The sequence below is a fragment of the Rhinolophus hipposideros genome (assembly GCF_964194185.1).
Source record: "Rhinolophus hipposideros genome assembly, chromosome: 8".
Classification (NCBI taxonomy): domain Eukaryota; kingdom Metazoa; phylum Chordata; class Mammalia; order Chiroptera; family Rhinolophidae; genus Rhinolophus; species Rhinolophus hipposideros.
In genome coordinates this window covers 72,999,688-73,023,250 of record NC_138054.1, presented here as the reverse complement: position 1 = coordinate 73,023,250, position 23,563 = coordinate 72,999,688, and the positions used below count along the sequence as shown (strand labels likewise).

The 23,563-nt window shown below is 49.8% G+C and overlaps 1 protein-coding gene across 4 annotated transcripts in view; it reads left to right on the top strand.

Moving 5' to 3' along the window:
- The window catches only part of ZNF362 (zinc finger protein 362), a 39,118-nt gene extending 16,072 nt beyond the window's left edge, over nt 1–23,046 (top strand). For 2 of the 4 annotated variants that reach the window (XM_081056350.1, XM_081056347.1), the window contains 7 exons: nt 3,618–3,681; nt 3,849–4,095; nt 7,627–7,948; nt 8,708–8,932; nt 17,638–17,716; nt 17,838–17,996; nt 21,241–23,046. In XM_081056350.1, coding sequence (XP_080912476.1) covers nt 3,619–3,681; nt 3,849–4,095; nt 7,627–7,948; nt 8,708–8,932; nt 17,638–17,716; nt 17,838–17,996; nt 21,241–21,357 — 1,212 coding nt within the window. In that variant the 5' untranslated portion in view covers nt 3,618 and the 3' untranslated portion in view covers nt 21,358–23,046. Of the gene's footprint in view, nt 1–2,250; nt 2,955–3,617; nt 3,682–3,848; nt 4,096–7,626; nt 7,949–8,707; nt 8,933–17,637; nt 17,717–17,837; nt 17,997–21,240 lie in introns of those variants that run through there. The other 2 variants (XM_081056348.1, XM_081056349.1) reach the window with 2 other exon arrangements.
- Nucleotides 23,047–23,563: the final 517 nt, after the last annotated feature.

Sequence of the window (23,563 nt, the reverse complement as noted above, 5' to 3'; positions counted from 1 at the left end):
GTTTCATAAGTGAAAATTCTTTTTTGCAGAAGCTTGTGGGTCACTTGTCTGCTTCCCCCACTTAACTTGGGGCTCCCAGAGGGCAGGGTTCTTCCTTTGCCTCAGGTTCCCCAGCACTGGTCCCCTGCTTGGCTCATAGGATGTATCCAGAATAGATGGATGGATGGACGGACAGGTGGATCGGTGGGTGGGCCAGCTGCCATCAGGAGGCTGTTTCCAGAGGCTGCTCTAGGAGATGTTTCTTTCATCCACCCTTCCAACTTTTCCCCCCTTAAGAATAAAAAACCCAAAATGACAGCTTGCTTGTCCCCCTGCAAGGATCAGGGCTGTGTGTCTCAGGGCTCACGGCACAGAATCGAGGCTTCCGCCTGGGGCGTGAAGCCCACCAGTGTGTCTCCTCTGCCTGTCCTGGCATGGACACTCTGCCCCAGCACCTCTAGTCTTATGTGCACCGGGCACCGTCCTCATGCCTCTTCCACAGACCTTGGTCCCTTAGCTTCTTTGCTCCCTGGCCCAGCACACTGCTTGATGCTTTCTTAGCAACAGCATTCCATCCAAAACTTTAGCACGGCATTCAAGGCCCTGCCAACTGGCCTTTGTCTCTCAGCCCTTTACCACTCTCCAGCTCTCTGTTTGGTGCTGGTGGGTGGCTGTTTACTGTCCCAAACCTGCCTTGTACTGTAATATCTCCATGCCTCTCCTCAAGCTGTTGCCTCTGCCCGGAATGCCCTCCGCCTCATCCACCTGTCCTAAACACACATCTGACCGATCTCTCCTGCTTAAAACCCTTCCCTCAAGACAATGTCTGAGCAGATTAGCCTGGCCCTCGCCACCACCTTCCCCCTCCCGTCTTGCCATGGCCCCCCATGTCATGCAGGTCCTGGGATTGTGCAGGTAGATACCCACCTCCCACGCCTGTTGGGGGGCTCACGTGAGACACTCTTGGTGCACATCTAATGATGTGCCTGACACTCAGCAGGATATCAGCAAGTGTCCCCTCCCTCCCCTGCAAGCCTTCCGTGAATCTGACACACAGTGGGTGTACACCAGGGCCAGGGTCACTGAACAGATCCTTAAGTTACTCCACACCAGCCAGAGACGGAGGCAGACATTAGTCAGAGGCTGTGCAGATCCGATTAAATGACCCAAGGCAGACCCTTCCCCTCTGTGGCCTGCTTCCCCAGCCAGGGTAACACGTAGTCCCTGCCTGGCCAGGGGCCCCATAAATAGCAGAGAAGATGCTCTGTTGAGCTATGGGACGGTAGGCAGGTCACCCTCTTGCGCATACCTTTCTGACCAGGGTTGGGCTTTGGGAAGCCCGAACTTGGCATTGGACTCAAGAGGGGAAGAGAGGACAGCTCCCCCAGAACTGTCTGAGGAACAGCTGGGTGCAGTGAGCAGAGTTCTGGGCCAGGACTGTTTCACCCCATTTTACAGATGAAGAAAACTCAGCCCGCGCCCAGCGTGGCAGCACAGCACTCCTTCCGGTTTCCACTTCCGTGTGGCCTGGGGCATAGTGCTTTCCTCCTGGTACCCTCGTTTCTCCTCTGTGACATGGGGGTGAAAATCCTTCCCTGTTTCCCAGGGATCTGACGAGAATGCCAGTGGGTACGGAAGAGCTTTGTAAACTATCAGCAGTGCTAGATAATTGTGTGGGATTGTCTTAAAATAATTCTGATTTTCAGTCCTTGATTTATTCATTCTGTCGTGCAACTCGTGTTGTTGATAACTTCTGGGCCTGAACAACTAAAGGACCGATGAGGTAGACTTTGGAGTCAGTTCAGAGTGGGAATCGCAGCTCTCTGCTTACTTGTTGTGTGACCTTGAGCAAGTCACTCCACTTCTTTGCATTTCAGTTTCCTCAGTTGTAAAATGCGGACGAGAGGTACCTGTCTGTCAGTGTCAGCGTGCCTGGCACAAGGAGGCACTTGGTAAATGACAGCCTCCTCCCTGTTATTCTTGTGTTGAGGTCTTTCTGAGAAAGAAGTCCCAGGGAGCAGTCAGGGAGAACTGCAGGCAGAAAGTGCTTCTTGTGTGGGGCTGTGGGATGGGGTAGAGAGAAGGGCAACCTGGTGTCTGTGGGAGGTGGGAGCAGGAGGGCTTCTAGAGGGCAGCCACCCCAGAGGAAGATACTCTCATCCCCAGCCTGGCCAGGCTCAGACCCAAACGGTCCCCAGGCTGGGAGTGAGGGGCCAGGATTTTTGTATATAGGTATTGAGTCTTTTGCATGTGGATGTTTGCTCAACTGAGGATGAGGGTTTGCAAAGCAAATTCCCCAGAGGAACCAGCCTGTGCAAATCTGATTTCTAGTCTTGACTCTGGAACCCTACCTAGCCCTGTGGTCTTGGACAGGTTTCTTCCCTTCTCTCCAAGCCTCAGTTTCTTCACCCTTAATATGGAGTTGCAATACTTACAATAACTTCTGTGCCTATTTCTCAAGTAAAGATCACAAGAGATAATTCATATTAAAGATCTTTCTTAAAGAGTTGAGATTAGATTACGTCCTTATGGAGGGTTTTCTTCTGAAACCTGCTGCAGTTCCAGTAGGGGCTTCTCAGGCTTGTAGGACCAGGAAAAGAGGTTGAAGACGCTTGGTTTTGGCCTTGCCTGTTAAAATAAACTTTTCATTTAAGCAACAATACCAGTTAGATTTTTAGTTATTCATTACTATAAAAGAGGTAAGTAAGAGAAATTGGATAGGAAGCAAGACTTAATGCAGTACCTGGTCCCTGCAAAGTCCCATCTTGATTTACGTGGGGGGCACAGGAAGGCTGGAACCTGTGGAAGACTGAAGGAACTCGGAAGGCCCATCCTTCTACTTCCCTGGTTGAACAGCCCTCCTAACTGCACAAGCCTAGCCTGAACCCTGCGAGGTGAGGGCCACCAGACAGACTCACATACTTCTGCTAAAGAGCCCCAAGCTGCCCCAGCCTTAGGGCTCCTCAACCCCCTCCGTAAGCACAGTTTTCTGACACATTCTTGTAGGTAAAGTGTTGCACATGGTCATGCTTGTTTCTTAAAGATCATTTTCCGGAGGGGACAATTTCTTGGGTCAAAGGCCTATATCATTTGGGCCTTCGTAAGTTGTCCTGCCAAATTGCCCTTTAGAAAGGCTGTATGTCTGATAACTCAGTGTTCTCATGACGACGTCTGCACTAGAGTGGTCATTGGTCAGGGGGCGCGGTTGCCTCTGCTCTCTGGCCATTTACAAAATTGCCCCAGGACTCCTCAGTTTGTCTGTGGATGAGGGAGGGGGACTTCTGTGTGGAATCGATGCATTCATGGGGTTGGCCCTGCAGCTTATGGCCCTTCTGGGGGATGGGGATTGGTCTGCTAGTTTCAGGGTGATGGGGGTGGGGGAGGGACTGGAAGCTCTCTGATCTGGAGGTGACCTTTGTCCTCTGAGCCCCCTCAGGGAGACGCTGAATTCCAGATTTTTCATCCTGGAGATACAGTTCCCCAGGCCCTGGTAGGCGGCCTGCTCTGCTGCAGGATGAGGGTCCCACAGGAGCAGGGATCCCAGAGAGGGGCCCAGACTTGAATGGGGCAGCTGATGGGAGCTCTCCCAGGCCTGTGCGGAGGGCGTCTTCCCTGTGACAGTCGCTCTCTCCCCGCAGGATGGCCGAGCCGCGATTTAACAACCCCTACTTCTGGCCCCCTCCTCCCACCATGCCCAGCCAGGTAAGACAGCGCGTCGACCCTCTGGCCACCCTCCCCCTCTTGGAGCTGCTTTTCTTTGCCCAGGGCTTGGCTGAGGCTTGCGGGTGAGGGGCTTGCGGGTGGACTGGCCTCTGCGGGAAAGGACCAGGCGGGGCCCAAGCGCTCTCAGTGCCTCCCCTCCGGCGCAGCTGGACAACCTGGTCCTGATCAACAAGATCAAGGAGCAGCTGATGGCGGAGAAGATCCGGCCCCCTCACCTGCCGCCCACGTCGGCCTCGTCACAACAGCCACTGCTAGTGCCGCCTGCACCGGCCGAGAGCAGCCAGGCGGTCATGTCACTTCCCAAGTTGCAGCAAGTGCCAGGGCTGCACCCGCAGGCTGTGCCCCAGCCCGATGTGGCACTGCATGCGCGGCCAGCCACCAGCACTGTCACAGGTACGGTGGTGCCTGGGTGGGAGGGGTGGATACCTGCCTGGGTGGGGAATGTGGGAAGGATGGCGTGTGGCTTGCTGAAAAAGGCAGGGCGGGTGGGGCCTTGGGGGCGAGCTCTGGGTGGCGGTGCCAGTCGGACTAGACAGCCATCGGACGTGCTCCAACCCTGTACTGGGAGGACCCACCCCCACTAAATCAACAGGGTGAGGGTGGGCGCACCTGGGGCTCACCAGGGACGTCAAGTCAACAGAGAGAGCTTTAGGAATGCAGAGAAGAACCCTGACCAGACCTGGGGGCGGGGAGAAGGAAGAGTTCCTTGGAGGAGCTGATTAGCAAGGAAAGGTTGGTGGTTAACTAGGGACATGGAGCAGCAAGAAGGAACAGCATGTGCAAAGTGAGAAAGCAAGAGTAGGACAGTCTAGGTGGGGCAGGCCAGAAGACTGACGCTGATAACCCTACTAGGACAGCTAACTCCAGTTGAGCACCTTATATGTTCACCAATATTCATTTTATTCCTCTCAAGCAGTCCTGTGTGTTTGGTACTGTATTAGGCTGAACAATGGACCGTGTTTAACTTACAAAAACAGTAGTTTCATGCATTCACCCAAATGTCTCCATTTGATAGATGAATACACTGAGGCACAGCCAGGAAGAGGCAGAGGCAGGCAGTGTGGTTCCAGAACCCAGTGCTAACCCTTTGCTCCCCAGTTCTGAGGCTAGAGAGAAGGAAAGCAGGCACCAGATTGTGGACTGCACTGTGCAGTTTGGACTTTGGCCTGGGCAGTGGGAGCCATAGAAGGTTTTTAAGTAGGGAAGGGAAATGCTCAGATTTGGGTTAGAAAGCTGGGTCTGGCTGCAAGATGGAAACTGGCTTGGTGGGAGACAGGCATGGAGACAGGGAGGTCTACAGGAGAGGATGGGGGCCCTGGCAAGGCAGTGGGAACCGAGAGAAGTGGACAGATCTGAATTAACGTTGGGGAGAAGAGCGGACAGGCCTGGGTGCTAGGCTGGATGTAGGGGTGAGAAATAGGAGGAGGTGAGGGAGTCTCCCAGGCGCTGCCAGAGAGATGGAACTATAGGAAGAAGCGTGGGGTGCAGGGGAGGCGACTCATAAGCTGAGTCTTGGATAGGTTGAAGCTGGGGTGCCCTGGGGACCTCCTGGTGTGGTGTCGCCTGGCTGGAGGTGCCTGGTATAAACCTCAGAGCCTGGTAGACAGGCTTTCTCTGCGGCGGGGCCTTTGTTCCTCCCCTGGCTCACCCCTGCTGCCAGCCAGGCACCCCTGCTTCTCTTCCCCTCTCCATCCTCCTTATAGAGATGCCTGAGAATTATGGGGCCCAGTGAGCCTCCCTCAGGCCCTACAACACTCTGCATTCCCCTGTTATGATTTTATTAAATTTGTTTTTTTATTATAAAAGAATATTAAAAAAAAGTAATATTAGCGTATTAAGGGAAATTTGGAAAAAAAGAGAAACAAAGAAACAAAAATCACTCCTAATTCCCAGCTCCTAACACAGTAGTTTAGAGAGACTTTTGGTCTATTTCCTTCCTTTTCCATCTTTTTTGTTTGTTTTTTAATATGCATGTGTGTTTTGCTGAGCTTGTGGTAGGACCGTACCCATGACTTGAACCTGCTTTTGCTACTCGCCATTCTATCATAAACATACTCAGTGCGTGTTTTTTTTTTTTTTTTTTTATGATAAAGGTAATACCTAGCTAGCCATCACAGAAAATTTAGAAATTGGCAGACAAGCTGAAAGGATAAAAGATTAGTCCTAGTCCTACTGTTGGTAGCATTTTCATATGTTTTCTCTATAATTTATTTTATTTTATCCTTTAATCACAGATATAAAAAGTGGATGAATTCACCAGGTAAAAAATTCAAATAATATGGATGCAGATAGACAAAGTATGAAAATCTCCTTTTACCAATAAATCCTTCCTCCCTAAGGAGAACCACAATTTACACACAATTTAGTTTGGGTGTTTATCTTCTCAGATCCATTCTTGTGCACTTGCACACACAGATGTTGTCTATATACATAGTTTGGGTGTGTGTTTTTAAAGAAATAGATGGGTTCGTACTGTCTGCGATTTGCTTTTTCACCCCACAGCACATTTTGGCCTTCTCTGTGTCTTGGCTGCCCGGTCCTCCATAATGAGGGTGGACCTCATGTCTTTACACAGCCTACTGAGGACAAAGATGGTGTCCAGTTTTGTCTGAGCACAATTTTGTATGAAAGGTCCATGTACACAGTCTTTGTGTTCATGTGCAAATATTTCTTTAGGTGATTTCTAGAATTGCCTGGTCAAAAGTTACGTACATTTAACATTTTAATGGTTATTGCCAAACAGCCCTCCATTAAAGTTGATAAATACACACTCCCACCAGCATGTGTGACTCAAAATATACTTGTAACAACTCTGGATGTCATCTTTTTCAATGTGCAGAGTTTTGGTTTCTTTTTTTAAAAAGCATAGTTTTCACCACATGATAGATACCATTTTCATTTTTTTTTTGTCTCCTTAACCTGAATTGTAAATGTTTCTAGTCCCCTCATTTTAAAAAGAGTAACTTTTATTACAGAAGTAAAAACAAAAAAGGTTATTGTCAAAGAATCAGAAAGTACAGTTAAACAAAAATAACAAAAATTTTTTTTAATTACTCTTAATTCTACCGTCCACATGACATTTTTTAAAAATTTTATTGGGGAATATTGGGGGACAGTGTGTTTCTCCAGGGCCCATCAGCTCCAAGTCGTTGTCCTTCAATCTAGTGGTGGAGGGCGCAGCTCAGGTCCAAGTCCAGTCGCCGTTTTCAATCTTTAGTTACAGGGGGCTCAGCCCACCATCCTATGTGGGAATTGAACCGGCAACCCTGTTGTTGAGAGCCCACGCTCTGACCAACTGAGCCATCCGGCCACCCCTCCGGAAGCTCAGCAGCAGCTCATTGTCTTCAATCTAGTTGTGGAGGGCACAGCTCACTGGCCCATGTGGGAATCGAACCAGCAACCCTGTTGTTCAGAGCTCACGCGTTAACCAACTGAGCCATCTGGCCACTCCCCCACATCACATTTTGGTACATCTCCTTCTCCTACTTACTTTTTCTGTGCATATATATGCCTTTAAAGAAGCTTTTCCCCACAAACATAACCTTTTTAATGGGCAGTTAATGTTCAGTACAGGAGATTGATTGCAGTTCATTGATTCTTTCCCTGACGTTGCATGTTTCAGTTGCCTCTAACTTTTGCTGTTATAAATAACACGGTAGTGAACATCTTTGTGCACCAGTTTTTTTTCCTGTGGTATGAATTATTTCCGAAGTGTCTGTTATCTAACTCAGTTTAGTCCTTAGGTATCTAGGGCATCTTACACACACAAGCTCACATTTAGTTACCCCTGGGTCATAATTTACAAAGAGAAGGGGAGGCTCAGAAAGGCGGGTAACCCACCAAAGTCACACAAGCTGGGTGGCCAGGGCTGAGCTGGTCTCTGCAGCTGCCCCTCATGCCTGCCCCCACCCCATGTCTTCACAGGTCTGGGGCTCTCCTCCCGGACCCCGGCTGTGAGCACATCCGAGTCCAGCGCGGGCACGGGTACCAGCAGCCCGTCTACACCCACCACCACCAGCCAGAGCCGCCTCATCGCCTCGTCCCCCACTCTCATCTCAGGGATCACCAGCCCCCCCCTCCTGGACTCCATCAAGACCATCCAGGGCCACGGCCTGCTTGGCCCCCCCAAGTCCGAGCGCGGCCGCAAAAAGATCAAGGCGGAGAACCCAGGGGGCCCGCCAGTTCTTGTAGTCCCCTACCCCATCCTGGCCTCAGGCGAGACTGCCAAGGAGGGCAAGACATACAGGTGGGGGTCTCAGCGGGAGGGGTCCAGGTGGGCTTGGGGCAGAGGCTCATGCCAAGGGCTGCCCCTAGGAGCCCAGCAATGGGGATTGGAAAGAGGGGTCTCAGGGGCTGACAGTGGGCGCCAGGGTCCAGGGGGCGGGGTCTCCTGATAAGCTGTGTCCACATCCCCTCAGAGGCGGTGCGGGGTGGGGGCTGCCCCACCACAGTCTGGGGTCATGGGAGTCCGTTTCCTCCTCCCTTCAACCAGTGTGCTCAGGCTTGAACTTTAGTCACCTGGGGAGCGTTCAAAAAATGCCAGTACCAGGGCTGCACCTCCAAAAATTCTGATTTCATTTGTTAGGAGGGGAATGTGGAGGGCCAGGTGTCAGCCTTTCTCGAAAGCTCCCTGGATGATTCGAAGGTGCAGCCCAGTTGAGAACTACTTACTCCGAGATTCAGAGCCCTTCCCTCAAAATTGTGGGGTATGGCTCTGGGCAAACCTTCACAAGGGTCAGGGGCCTCTCTTCCCTGTGAGGTGTGAACCTGCTCCCCAGGCTGCTGGAAATGTGTCCCCAGGTGGAAGAGCTTCCCCCCCCAGATGGGAGGTTGTCCAGGCAAGGAGCCTGCCCCTGAGCTTCCCAGGCAGACCTCTGCCTTCGGCACTTCACGCAGGACAGCTCTGCCCCTCACAGACAGTGTCCGATGCAGAAGGGATCCCCTGAGCTGTACAGGCAGGGGGTGCAGGGACCTCCCAGGTGTGAACCTGCCTCTTGCCCCACAGGTGTAAGGTCTGCCCGCTGACCTTTTTCACCAAGTCCGAGATGCAGATCCACTCCAAGTCGCACACAGAGGCCAAGCCCCACAAGTGCCCGCACTGCTCCAAGTCCTTTGCCAACGCCTCCTACCTGGCCCAGCACCTGCGAATCCACCTGGGTGTCAAGCCCTACCACTGCTCCTACTGTGATAAGTCCTTCCGACAGCTCTCCCACCTCCAGCAGCACACCAGGTGAGTGGCCGGCCTGGTGCTGCCCTACTGCAGCCTGTGCTCAGACATGGTGCAAGGAGGGGCAGGGACCTCCTCCCGGTGCCCATGGCCCTCAGGGTCAAGAGCAACTTCCTTTGCTTGGTATTCGAGGCCTTTTAGGGTATGGCCTTCGTGGACCTCACTGACCTCAGCTCTCACTACCGCACTACCCTTCCCACTGTTTCTCCTCTGCAGACCTTTGTACGTGTCTTTTGCCTGAAACACCCTTCCCCTCCTTTACCCTGCTTTCTCCTGCCCTCTTACCCATCGCTCAGTCCTGCTTCCTCCAGGAAGTCCTCCCTGGCCCCCTTGAGCTGGTTCCACAGGCCTTGTGGTCCCCATCACAGCAGTGGTAGGCTGTTTTGTACTTGTCTGGTTATTCGCCCACCATCCCAAATATAGTGGGAACTGTTGAAGGCCAGGGCTTGGTCTCTTCCATTTCCACATCCCCGGTTTGTGCCACAAGCATCGAGGCATTTAATATTTGTGGAATAAATAGAGCTAGCTTTTATAGGGCATACGATTCATGCATTTAACAAATAATTACAGAGCCTCTTCTATAAGCCCGATGTGATTCTAGGTACTGGGAATACAGCAATGAACAAAACAGACAAAAACCCCTGCCCTCATACGGCTGATGGTCCAGTCCAGTGTGTGAAAGGGAAATTCAGAGATAGAAAGGAAAGAAATAAAAATTTTTGCAGGGAAGTACAGACATCAGGAAGACTGGCTCACCAAATAAAAATACCATAGGAATTTAAACCAAAGGTTTAAATAAACCAAAGTTTACCAAGATTGCTGTTCATCTCTTCAGAGGGGGAGAAAACAGCACTTTTCTCACAGGATGACTCTCATATCAATAGGTGTTGCTACCGTGTTTCCCAAAAATAAGACCTCGCCGGACAATCAGCTCTCACGTGTCTTTTGGAGCAAAAATTAATATAAGACCCGGTCTTATATTACATAAGTCTGGGTCTTGTATTACAGTAAAATAAGACCAGGTCTTGTGTTAATTTTTGCTCTAAAAGATGCATGAGAGCTGATGGTCCGGCTAGGTCTTATTTTGGGGAAAACACGGTATGTGTTTGCCAGTATCAGCATTGTAAAAGTCAGGGATAAAACTGTTTTTGCCATGGAGTTTGTAACTTAACAGAAAGCACTCAAGATTTTCTTTATTTTGGGGACAAATGCTAGACAAAGGGACCTTATTTTTTATTTGTTTTGTTATCATTATTTATTCATTTCTCTCCACTTCCTTTGTATGCTTTATCCCAGGATACAACATGTTTTGTTTTATTTATTTCTCAGACTTTGGGGCATGATGTGTAGGTTGGACAGTAAGAAACAAATGGCAGAATGGCAGCAAGACAAGGAGTCAGTCTGTTTTTCTTGTTCCCATGTCTCCTAAGCCATGGATTTGACCCCATAAATTTGTTTCAGCAGTTTTCTGATTTTTGCCATTACTTTGAGTTTTAAAAGTTTGGCCAGTGTTATAAAGGTGTATGTAACGAGGTACCGATTAATCAAGTCCCCCTGGTTGTATGGCTATTAAAATTAGAGCACATGGTACTAAAGTTTGAGAGTTCACTTCTGTCAAGAAACTCTGCAAAGTCTCTTGGTCATAACTTTAATGTGTGTGTGTTACATTTTCTTATCTTACTATCTAAGATCAGGAACCTAGAACCATCCAATTTACCTCTTGTCAGGTTTGCCTCTACAACCTGTAATGGTAGGGCACCTTCTTTTTGGAGAATCCCCAAGTTTGCTAGCGTTTGTGGGCTAGCAGGAATGATTTTCCACAATCTTAAGGGCTGCGACTCCATGAGCCATGATCCAGTTTCCTGGGCGCCTGGGGAGGCCACATTCCCACATGTGAAGTTCAGTCTTTGTTTCTAACCATCAGGCTTGTCGTGCCTATTAAATGAAATTTGTCTTTAAATATGACCTCTCTGGCATGGTCATGGTTACAAACTTGATTTACCCAATTATATCCTATTAGGAAGGAGGACATATTTTTATTGAACCTACTTACAGAACTGTTAATGATCATGAAAAGAAAAGTGTCTCAGTAAAAAGGCACATGGAATGTCCCTTAGCAATTGTTCTGAGTAGTGTTGTAGATAAGGCAATTATATATGTTGTTTTCAACAGAATTATTTTAAAATTTCTTTGATAATTCATTAGTTTATATCTATATGAAATTTTTATAGCATTTCCCCTCCAGAATTCTGAAGGGTTAGTTGGAACAAGGCACCATTTAAGGAATATTTTATTCCAGTTGGTGCAAATATAGCCTCCCCAGTGGAGGATTGGAGATTTAGAAAGGAAAAGAACAAAGGGCTCTTTCGTATGCCTTTTAGAAAGGAGAACATTAGTGACGATTAAATCACTTCCATCCAATCCTTGATTATAGTTCCTTTCTTGTTGATCTTGGGTATTTAGTCTGCTTTGCAAAGTTGTCTACTTCTGACCTAAAGACTCTTAGATCCTGCCTTGGCCTCGGGCAGTGTGTGGTCATGGTGATGGTGTCAGCTTTAAGTCTGTGCCGATTTGTCCATCCCCTGAAGTATAAAGAGCCAAGTGAGCGTGGTACCCTCCTCTCCTGAGGCTATCATCTCTTGATGTTTCCTTCAAAAGACTCAGTCTCTGACCTGCACCTCAAAGCAGAGGTCTTTCTACAAGCGGGAGGGGAAAATCAGACCGGTTGATAAGACTAAATGACTCTTGTCTATTTGTTATAACAATCAACAGTATCAGAACGGAGGAGAATGGAGTCCTCTATTAAGGTATAATGTGTGAGCAATTTCTCAGATTAAGAAAATATTATAGGCAGTGAGGGCATTGACCCGTCTTCAGGGTCTTTTAATTTATCTCATAAAAGCATGTGTTAGGACTGGCACTAATTGACAAGTGTAATTAAATCTAGAAGAAAATTTTTTAAAGACAGTTCTCTGTTGATACTTATTGTGCTAGTCTCTATAAAATAAGTTGCTGGGTTTTCCCCCTATCTTAAAAAATATACATATGTATATATATATTTATATTAATTACATACATAATTATATTATATATTACTGTATGTTATATTTACATAATTTATATATAATTACATATGTTCATAAAATTAACTCATGGCGATTGAATTTCTCTTTTTTTGCTTTGCCAACTTTCTTATATACTGGAAACTTCATAGGACAGCTCTCATTCTAGTGTTCAGCTTATTAAATATATGGAGAAGACAAAACATGCCCAATCAATTGGATCACCCCTTTTTTAATAAAGTGAAGGAGAAAATCTTTGGTATTACCCAGCAGCCATCTGGAAACTCCAAGAGCCTTTGGGTGTAAAACTTATCTTGGTAATTTTATTTTTCTGAATTTGAGAAAGACAGTGTAGGCGAGACATGCTCATCAGTCTAGTAAAAAATACTGTAGCAAAGAGTGATAATTGTTAAGACTCCTGTGTTGTTTTTTTTTTCAGAAGTAGACTTTTGCTTTAAAATATTACTTAAGACTGTGACGAAACAAGCAACAAGAAATTAATAGGCCCTAAAGGAGAGTATTTCATCAGAATATTCCTTGACCCTGGGATTGCTCTCCAATCCTAAGGGCATAGTGTGTTTTTCTTTTCAGTGACTTGAGTTCTTAATGGTGAGAAACCAAACATGCGACATGAGGGTCCTGTCAACATTTAGGGACAAATTACTAGTCATTAGGTGGTGGCACATATAATTAAACCAGTGTGTCCTAACCCAGTGACAAAGAGGTGGGGGCCCCAGATGTCCAGAGGTCCCAGATTCTTTTAGAGAAACCAAAAAAGCCAAACGTAAAGAAGCAACCAGATTACAGGTTCCTTGTTTTCTACCATTTCTGGTTTTTTGCCCCTCAATAGAGAACCCGACAATCAGGGCATATAATCAAATCCACAATCAAATCCATCTTCCCAACATTATTGCCAATAATGAACGGAATAAAAGAAAGACATGTCCCAAACTGAACCAGCCCTGGTCAAGAAATACAAGTGGAGTTAGAAATGGGTTGAGCAAGACTCACCCTGGTTGTTGAGCAAGATGTGCCTGGGAGCATTTTGGGGGTAATGTGTTTAGCGGTGTGGGTGACAATGGGGCATCATGGCGAGACCTCCATCTGTGCAAGGAAGGCACGACAAATAAAGATAAGCAGGTGACTTGCGAAGTGTTACAAGAGTCCAGACTTCAGAAGGATCAGCTCAGTAAATAATAAATACCACATGCATTTAAACAGAGTTAACAGAACTTGGTAGTGAGTTTGTTCATGGTAGAAAAATTGCAGTGGTCTCATGCAGTTAGCATATTATAAGATCACATGTCTACAGATATCACGATGCAAAAGTCAGGGAGAACATGGTTTTATCAGGGAGCTAGTTAATAAAGTACAGGAGAGGCTCAAAGTTTTATTTGGGGGGAGGAACTCATGGTAGATAGAATGACTCTGGATTTGTTTTTGTTGGTTTTTTCAGGCTGCAGAGTGTTTTTACCTTTGTTTTCTGCCGTTGTTTTTCTTCTCCTGACTGTGATGTTGTGTACATGTGTGATGATGATAATTGTGACAGGGGCTGGCGTCATTTTATTTTCTCAAGTCTGATGGTAGTAATGGTAATAAAATCATAACAGCTATTCCTTGTCAGAAAGCCCCATGTGTCTGGCCCTGCATCGGTGTTTCCATACACCGTGTCCATAAAGCCCTCATACAGTGTGAGTTGTGTTTCTAAATGAGACATAACCAATCTGAAAACTGCTGTGGAGAGGGACGGTCGGCTTTCAAGTTAAGAAGGAAGGACCCAGGAAGGTTAACTTGCACTGTCGCTACCATTGTTTTAGTCGCAGAGCACAACGTGACTGAAGCCAGTCCATCTGATGTGCCATTTATCACCTGGGAAATAAAAGATAAATGACAACTAATGAGTCCTCAATAATTTTATTTAAATTAAACTAAATTCCCTTTTTGTTGTTTTTCGTAAATGGTTTATCTGAACTGGAAATGAATATGTTAAAAACTCACACTGCAAAAATTTTATGAACATCCTTTATACAAGTCATTAATGCTTACAGTCATTACAATCCTTATTATTATCCCTGTTGGAGATATGGGGACACGGGGCTTCAGGGAGACAAAGTCACTTGCCTCAGGTCACCCGCTAAGAGGAGGCAGAAGTGAGATTTGAACCCAGAGCACCAAGGAGCAGCCTATGGCTCAGAGGAAGGAAGGGGCTGGAATGTCAGGCTGCAGAATCCGCTCACATGGGGATGGAGGTACCAGGCAGGAGAGCAGAGCAAGCCTTTGGGGCCCAGGGGTGGGGCTAGGGTGGTAGAGGTGGAGGGGTACCCATTTCAGCTCGGCTTCTTTGTTCTGCCTGCTCCTCGAGTCAGTGGTGAGCTCCCTGTTACCGCAGGTGTGGGAGCCAGGGCTGGGTGCTCCCCTAATGGGACAATGCCTCATAAAAAGGGTTCTGGTGTTGGAATTGAGGGCTTGGTCCTGACTGGAAAATCAGGGACTGAAGAGCTTTGGGTTCAGTTTTCATTGAGAATGGGCAGCCTGGTCCATTCATCCAACGGTTGCTCCCCGAAGCCTCTTCTGAGGCAGCTCAGTGCTGGTGCCACACACAGGGACAGATCAGTGGTCGCAGGCAGGCTCTGGCCCAAACGAGCTCGCACCGCAGTATGGGAGGCTGGGAGATGTGGAAACGTCCATGAGAGGGAGGTATGTGGTGGAGGTTGGGGAGAATCTTCTGGGTCTGGGTCCTAGTGAGAAGGGAAGGGTGTTTCCTGGCAGGGGGAATAGCATGAGCAAAGGCTCAGAGGCTTGCTGGGGGATGAGTCTGCGTGTGTTGTGGGGAGGGTGGTAAGAGACCCTGCTGGGGAGAGCAGTGGCAGAGTGGGTCGGGCTTTAGAAAGCAAGGCCTTGAATACTCATGCAGGGGGAGGCAGTGCAGGATGAATGCAGGGCCATGGAAAGTCAGATCCCTGTGCCACTGCTGAGGTGGTGCTCAGGGGGGAGAGACTGAGGCTGGGAGTCCAGGCAGGAGGCCTGGCAGCTGGGACACTTGGAGAGGAGGCCATAGGGGCTGTTTCCTGCTCAAGTGATCTTGGCTGGGTCCCTGAGGAAGGACCTGAAGTAGTCCCCAGAGGACCATCGATCAGTCAGTCAACAAACACTTGTGAAATACACCCAAAGAATGGACGGTATTCATTGTGTTGAGCATATTACTGTTGTCAGTGACTGACTTCAGAGAGAAAGAACTCACTTTCCTTTATTCAGTCTATGTATTGAGGCCTCTCTGCTGAGCCGTGCCAGGCCTCGAGTGACGGTGGTGAATGAGACCAAGCGCTTGCTCTCAGGACGCAGGCAGAAATCAGTGACTGGACAGCCACAACGCACACTTCTGCTTGAGGGGTGGGCTGTAGGGGCCGGGCTGAGTCGGGGGGAGGGCAGGGAAGGCTGTCCCGATCAAGGGGCTTTTACACTGAGGACAGGAGTGTGGTTTCAGCCGGGTGTTAGCTGAGGGAACCTGTGGCTGGCAGAGGAAAGAGAAAGGACTTGCAATGCTAGTGGAGCTAGTGGGAAGTTAGTGGGGCTGGAGCCTCGGGGCAGGGGAAAGGCGTGGCTTGAGCAGCAGTGGGGGGCGAGGACTCTGGGTGCGGATTGTGGGGTTTAAAGCAAAATCGGTGCATGTTCTGGGGCCCCTCTGCCACCGGACCCCTCGCTGAATGAATTTCACAGCCCTGAAGGGAAATGAGGATGGGGTGAAATGGAGGGGATTCTGACATCAGGTGGAGTCGGTCCAGATGACCCTTTTAAGGTCCTTCCAGTGTAGAGACGGTGCCTGAGTTCATGTCCACAAACACGTGACAGCCAGAAGTGTGCAGGCAGGATAGGGGTTCTCAGAACCGGGCCAGCCCAGCTCCACTTAGCCTTGCACCTGAGACTGGGCTGTCCCTGCCCTTGAGATTCCCGTCTAGGTGAGAAGACAGAGGAGGCGGGACCGCTCCCCCCAACCCTGTTGAGGAAGTGGCCAGGGCACAGGGGTGGTGGGCAGAATCATCACTCAGACATGGTTGCCAGATGAGACATAGTTCTCTGGCCAGGACGTAGGGTGCACAGGAGCCAGGGGCTGAGGCTGGACCACACAGCAAAAGGCCTTGAACCACACTGAGGAGTTTGGACTTTATCTGTGTTGATAGTGGGCAGTCCCTGTCGGGCAGGGCGTGTTGCTTATTCAAGCCCGCCTAGCATGGGGCCTGGCCAGAGGGGCCTCAGGTTGTTTGATGAGCCTGTTAACCGGCAGAGCAAACCCAGTCAGTGAGGTGGGCTGGGGCTTAGGGAGGGAGCCTACACCTCGCGGCCAGAGCTGGGTTTTCCCTCCACCTAATGCTTATTGGCAACTTAGGCAAATGAGGTTCAGGCCCAACCCGCATTTCAGTGCCCACCTGCTTGGCACAGACTTTTCAGTGGAACAGATAAGACAAGTCCAGGTGATGGTTAGAAGGCTTGCCGTGTGTGCTGGGCTCCTGAGCCCCGTTTATGCACCCCATCTCTGCACCTCATCTGGCTGTTGGACCAGCCTGAGCTGCACCACAGACTTTAACTGAAAATACTCCCATCAACCTTCAAGTCACTGCTCCAAAGTCACCTTCTCAATGAAGCCCCACCCTGGTCACCCTATTTAAAATCCCATCCCCTCCCCCTGGCACTCAGGATCCCTTCACCTTCTCCTCAAAGCGCTTATTACATCCCACGTGTGACTTATGTCATGCTGATTGTCTGTTTTGTTCATTCCAAGTACCTAGGATGGTGCCTGGCACACGGGTACCTGATGTAATAAATGTTCAATGAATGAATAATACTGGCAAGTGTTTATTAAGTGCTGACTTTGTGCCAATACTTGGCTAAGCCCTTTACGCATTATCTAATGTATCTTCACAAATCCCAGTGAGGGAGGGACTATATTTTTATACCCATTTTGCAGATAAAGAAACAGATTCAGTGATTTGCCCAAGGTCACCCAGATAGTAAATGGTGGAGCCAGGAGGAGAAGCCAGGAATGGGAGGACAGAGGGGCTGAGCTTCAGGGCTACCCAGTCCTGAATTCTCTCAGTACCTGAGGTCACCATGTAGCTATCTTGGACACGTGCCTGACATGGGGAGGGGGTAAGAAATAGAAATTGGGGGCCAATCAGAGGGACATGTCTCCTGAGGGAAAGAAGCAGGTGGGCAGGGAAGATCCTGGATGGAGAAAGGGAGAAGGGCCTTACCCCATGGGGAAAGGTGCAAAGCTGTGAATCAATCTGTGTTCTTTTCAGTGGGTGATCTGCAGGTGGGATTTTTAGAAGAGAGGGGCAAGGCCCCCATGACTTGTTGGAGACCTGGGCCATGTCTCTGAGTGTGTGCCAGTGGAGAGTTGGGTTCAGCAGGGACACTGGGGCGCAGGGAGGCTGTAGTCACAGATTGTCAGTGGGAAGCCAGAGAAAGGAGAAGGGGTGGACTTTGACGCCTGCAGTTCTTGCCTGGGGCTCAGTCTGGGGAAAGTGTTGGAGTCTGGGAGGCTTGGGGGCCAAAAGTGAGGAGCACACCAGCCAGGAGCTTAGGGGCTGCAGTTGGCCTAGTGGTAATCTGTCAGGGACTCCACCTCATTGGTCTGCCCCATTGCAGAATCCACACAGGTGACAGACCCTACAAGTGCCCGCATCCTGGCTGCGAAAAGGCTTTCACTCAGCTCTCCAACCTCCAGGTGAGTGGCCACCTGTGTCCTGCCCCCCAGGTGCAGAGTTGCCTTCCCAAAAAGGGAGCATAAGAAGGGGTTGGGGCTGGGGGAGGCCTGCTGGCTCCCGACACCGTGCTGTGCTCCCCAGTCTCACCAGCGCCAGCACAACAAGGACAAGCCCTACAAGTGTCCCAACTGCTACCGGGCCTACTCGGACTCCGCGTCCCTGCAGATCCACCTCTCAGCCCACGCCATCAAGCACGCCAAGGCATACTGCTGCAGCATGTGCGGGCGGGCCTACACCTCGGTGAGTGCCTGCTGGCCTCCGGGCCTCCACCTCCTCCTCAGAGCTGTACTGGCCCTCCCCATTTTCCAGACAAGGAAACTGAGGTCCAGAGAAGGGAAGTGACTTCTCAAGATCACAGTGAGTGGCAGAGCCAGGGCTTCTGCTTCCCAGTTCTTTTTGGCTGCCCCAGGCCGAGCTCCCTGCTCCCTTGTGGCCTTTTTAGCCTGGATTCTGAGGTGTGGTTCCCTCCAGGCCCAGGAACACTCCAGGCAGTGGATGGGGGTGGGGTGGGGTGGGGCCTGGCACCCTACTGTCCAGAGCCAGGGATGGAGAAAGGGAGAAGGGCCTTACCCCATGGGGAAAGATGCAACCCTCATCATGGCCACAAGGTGGCACAGTGACTTTGCCCAGAGCCATCCTCAGGTCTCAGAAAGGTCTGCACGGTTCCAGAAGGGTGATCCCATCCAGTGTCCCTGGGTGGGAATTTCCCAAAACAAGGGTCTCTCAGCACCCAGAAGAGGGAGTTGAGATGAGTCACTTGTGTATGCTTCAGGCTAATCAAATATTCTGAGTAACAGACACCTGTGTAGACACAGAGATTACCCAGCCTCAATTTTCCCATCTGTAAAATGGAGGAAGTGATAGTTCTTATAGGGCTGGCAGAGTCGGCGCCTTGTCCACCTTAACTAACACAGTTATTTATTCACTGTGTTTACTGAACACTGTGCCAGCACCTGGGAGTCAGGATGAATCAGACACGTATGTTCTTGGCTCCCAGGGGGTTAGGATCTGCTAGAGACATATTAAACAAGTAACCACACAAATAAGTCATGAGAAACTGTGGTACGTGCTCCGAGCAGGGTTTCTCAGCCTCGGCCCGTGGTGATGTTTGCGTAGGATACCTTTCTGCTGGGGGGCTGTCCTCTGCATTGTAGGATCCACCACAGCCTTAGTCTCCGCCCACTAGCAACCCCCCTCCCCAAGTTGTGACAACCCAAAATGCCTCTAGGCTTTGACAAATGTCTCCGGGGGTTGGGGTGGGGGTGGAATCACCTGTGATTGAGAACCACTGCTCTGCAGAAAGTATGTTTTGAAAGAGCCACAGGGAAGACAAAATGGAGTTGGGAAAGAGAGAGGTCCAGGTAGGCCATCTGAGGGAGTAACGTTTAGATGAAGCCTTGAAGGATAATGAGCCAGGTGAGGAGAAGGAGGAGGAAGGGAAAGAATATGTCATGCAGGGGAATGGTGAATGCTAACCCCCTGAGGTAGAACACACACGGTGTAGTCTAGGAATTGAAAGACAATTACTAGGTTGGTGCAAAAGTAATTGCAGTTCAAAAGGGTAAAAATAATTGCAAAATCTGCAGTTACTTTTGCACCAACCTAATGGGTCACACGGGGCTGTGGGTCCTGTTAGGGAGTTTGGATATTTTTCCAGGTGGCATGAGAAGCCATTGGGAGGGGACAGTCCAGTAGGGTATTTTTGAAAGGTCCCTCTGTCTGGAGGGATTCCTGGTGGGGTGGTCAGCAGTAGCTGTCAGGTGCTAGCCAATGCTCCAGCTTGCTGAGTGCTAGGTTTGTTCAAAGGGCAGAGGAGAACGGAGCGACTGCATGGGCAGAAGCTGCAGGGACGAAGGCCCTCGGGATATTTGGGAGCCGCAGAGACCTAGGAGCCCCATCCGGAGACCTTCAGTCTCAGCCTCAAGTTCGGGATCCTCCTGCACACACCCGCTCTTCGAGAAGGGGCTGCCAGCGTTCACAGCTGTGGTTCTTAGAGAGGATCTGTCTGAGCTTGGCGTGAGGGGTGGTCAGCTCTCACCCGGCCTGAGGCCCCAGCCTGAACTGGGCCTGACTGGACTCTACAGAGTTTTTTTATTTTAACGTTTTAATGATTGATTTTTAAATTAGTTTACTACGTAAGAGAAACATTTTAGAATAGTGAATCCTTATGTTCCTTCCCATCAGCCCCCAGAACCATCAACCGTTCCTGCTTCATCCATATTCCTATTTTTTGAAGTAAAACTGACATATTGTTTCATCTGAAAATTTTCACTTTGTGTCTCTGAACATGACTCCTTTTTTTGAACATATCCACAAGAGTTAAATAATACCTTAAAATAATTCATGGTAAGTCCTTAATATCTTCAAATGCCCAATCAGCATTCGTGTTTTCATTTGTCTCATGAATGCCTTAATTTTATTTACTTCCAATTTTATTTTTTAATCAAGATCCAAATAAGATTTCTACATTGCACTGGGTCAATATATCTTTTAATCTTGGTTCCCCCCACCCCTCCCTTTTTTTTCTTTGCAATTTATTCATTGGAGAATAGTTTTCCTAGTTTGGAGTTTGCTGATTGCCTCCCTCTGGTGTTGTTTGATAGCATGTGGACACCACATTTGAGGGCTTCCTCTGCTGGATTCTGAGCAAATTGAGGTACGAGGCCAAGGAATGGCAGGTGGGAACCAGAGCACCACCTTGCAGCTTAGTGTGAGGGCCTGTGAGTCTGCAGGTGAGCCTTGGGTCACCTCACCCTCCCATTCTTGGGTGCCGGGTCAGATTTAGCAGAGCCTGTGCGGGAGTGCTCAAGGGATGAGCTGAGTATGCCCAGTTTTTGCTTCCAAAGTCACCAGTCTGATCAGGCCCCGTTTCTCCCCAAGGGAGGCTCGAGTATAGGGGAGCAGAGGCTGGGGCTCCCGCCACCACCTGGAGTGAAATCCAGACAACCCTTACTGCGTGCGAACAACTTGATCCACATCATCCTAGCAACTCTTTGATATTATTCCTGCCCCATTCCTGCTTGCAGAGGAGGAAACTGAGGCTTGGATGGGCGAGGTGACTTGTCCAGAACTAAGCTGAAGCCCAGGCCTGCTGCTCAGTCCCAGCCAGGTGGGGGGAAGCTATGCTGGAGCAGGAAGGCAGGCTAAGGTGCAGCCAGCATATGCCGCTACAGCCAGCTGGCCTGGCCCTGAGGAGTTCCAGATGGGTACTGCTAAGGGCTGAGCCTGGTGCCTGCTGGCTCTACAGCCAGCAAGCTGTGGGCTCAGGCTGTGGTCACTGAGCCTGCCCCCCACCCCTGGCAACCATGCAGCATCCCTAGGACCCATGCGTGATGCTCCTCTGCCCTCCAAAGCTGTGGCTGCTCACCACTAGCTGGCTCATCTGCCAGGGAGCCCTCCAGTGGCCATTTGTGGGAATTTCAGCCTCTTCTGCCTCCTTTGTCAGCGGTGGTTTTTATGTTCTGAATCTCACCCCTGCCCACAGGAGACCTACCTGATGAAGCACATGTCCAAACACACGGTGGTGGAGCACCTGGTGAGCCATCACTCGCCCCAGAGGACCGAGTCCCCCGGCATCCCAGTGCGAATTTCCCTCATCTGAGCCAACCTGAGGCCCCACCCCGCACTGCCCAATGGCAGACACCCAGGCAGCACCAGGACCCAACTCCCTCCAGGGCCCTCCAGGAACAGCTGAGCTCTCATGACCTTCCTGACCTTCCAGAAAGCCTGGGCCGCAGAAGCCCTGCCCAGTCCAGCTCCGGGGGTGGCCAGGCCAACTGCAAGATTCTGGACTGTTTGGTGGCATCCAAAGATGATCTCAGAGCACTTTGAACCTCTCTGTTGGGTTTTCTTTTTTTTCCCCACCCTTCACTTGCTTCACTGTTTTTTCTTTTCTTTTTTTTTTTTTAACTTTGTTTTGGAAATAACAAAAAAGATATTTATTGGCCAAGAAGTTGGTGCTGCTAAGACCGAGAAATTAAGAGTTGGACAGATGGACACAGAGAACCAGAGGGCAGCATGGGACCTTCTCTTGCCACAGCCTCAGGTCTTGAGGGAAGGCTCAGACCTGAGTTTCTGGACTGCAAAGGGGGCCCCTGGTGGGAGGGGGCAGGAGGCAGCTGGAGGGAGCCACTCACCATGGGTGCCCTGCTTGAACCTCGAGCTGCACCCTTGGCATCACTGAGCAGAGGGAGGCAGCAGCTACCAGAGCTGCCCAGACTTCAGGAGGCGAAACAAGACGGGCCCGGAGACCCGCAGGACCAAAGGGTGCAGTGTTGGGCTAGGCGCTGGCCCAGGGAAATGGGGTGGGTGTGGGCTGGGTGAGACCTATGCCCCCATCCCCCACCCCCTCGCTGCCCTGAAGACCACCCCAGTCTACCTCGGTGCTGGCCAGGAAACCTATTGGCTACCTCTCCCACCATCCCAGACTGTGAGCAGGGGATGGGGAGGGAGTGGGCCTGTGGCTATGACCCCCTCCATAATTTCCTCCAGATGGGGCAGTACCCAGGGAGGGGTTATTTGTCTTCCCTGACATGGAGGGGTGTCCCCAGCCCAGGCCCTAGGCCCCTCGGCAGGGCAGGGAAGGGGTCCTCAGAAAGGAGGATCCCAAGAGCATCCCCTGCCCTCAGCCCCCATAGACACACCCCAATCTGAAAGCCATGCGTGTCCGTGTATATAGGAACTATGTACAGAGCCCGGAGAAGCCCCCCTCCAACCCCCCGGGGAAAAAAAAAATAGACAGAAACTCATCTATATATTCTGTATCTGGAGTTCCGTTTTGAATATTAACTGTGTTATTTTTATACACTTTTTAAGCCTTAACTCACCATTGATTTACCAGTTTAACGTTTCCTGGGGTTTCTTTTCCCACGGGGTTCTCTGCCCCCACCCCCACTCCTTTGTTTGACTTGCGTCGTCTGATACTCAGTATTGTAGCTTTTTGTCCGCATGTTACTACCCTGTAAATACGCTGTTATACATACTGTTAACACCCTTTGCTTTTTTCTATGGGACCTCCGAGCCACCGTATTTAGAACTAGTTACCTTATTAAAAAAGAGAAAACAGTCTGTTGGCTTCTCAGTCTGCATCTTGGTGGCAGGGAGGTGAGGGCAGGAGCTCCTCAATGCTTCAGTAAAGAATTCTGCATTATATTTAAGAAAAGGGGTGAGGAGCAAAAGAAAAAATCAAATGTGGGGGAAAACACTAAAACAAGACACAAAGGAATTCCAAACCCTCTGCTCTTTGTATTTCTCTGTTGTGAAGAATAAACTGTACCTGCACCCGGGTGGCGCTGGTGTGTGGCGTGCTCTGTGCGAGGGCGGGGCTGGGGGGCACCTTTCCACTGCTCCTCTCCCCTCCCCCGCCCCCCAGACTTGGACAGGAAGGGAAATGGCCGCTCACTGTGGGCAGGTCTCCATCCAGCTGCTCAGCGGAATATCTGGTATTGATTACCTCACAACCCATTATGAAATAGGCAGCAAACCAAGAGGGTTTTTTTTTGCCCAGGATCATCTGCAATTAAGTGGCAAGGACATAAAATTAATCTAGGTTTGTCTAATTCTGAAGGCTTATTAGATGTTCTGGGTCCAGCAGTGAGGTTCACTGCCCTTTCTCCCAGAGGAGCAGCCACACCTGTTTATTCCATCCCTCTTTGGGGGTCCATCCTGAGAGCCCAGATTTGTGGAAGTTATTCCAGTGATTGAAGGGACCAAGAAGTCCCGTTCACATATGTTCACCCTGTGGGGGGTCAATGTTTTGATTGCCTAAGAGGGAAATGCAGGAATTAATCCCTTCAAAGTTTATCAGG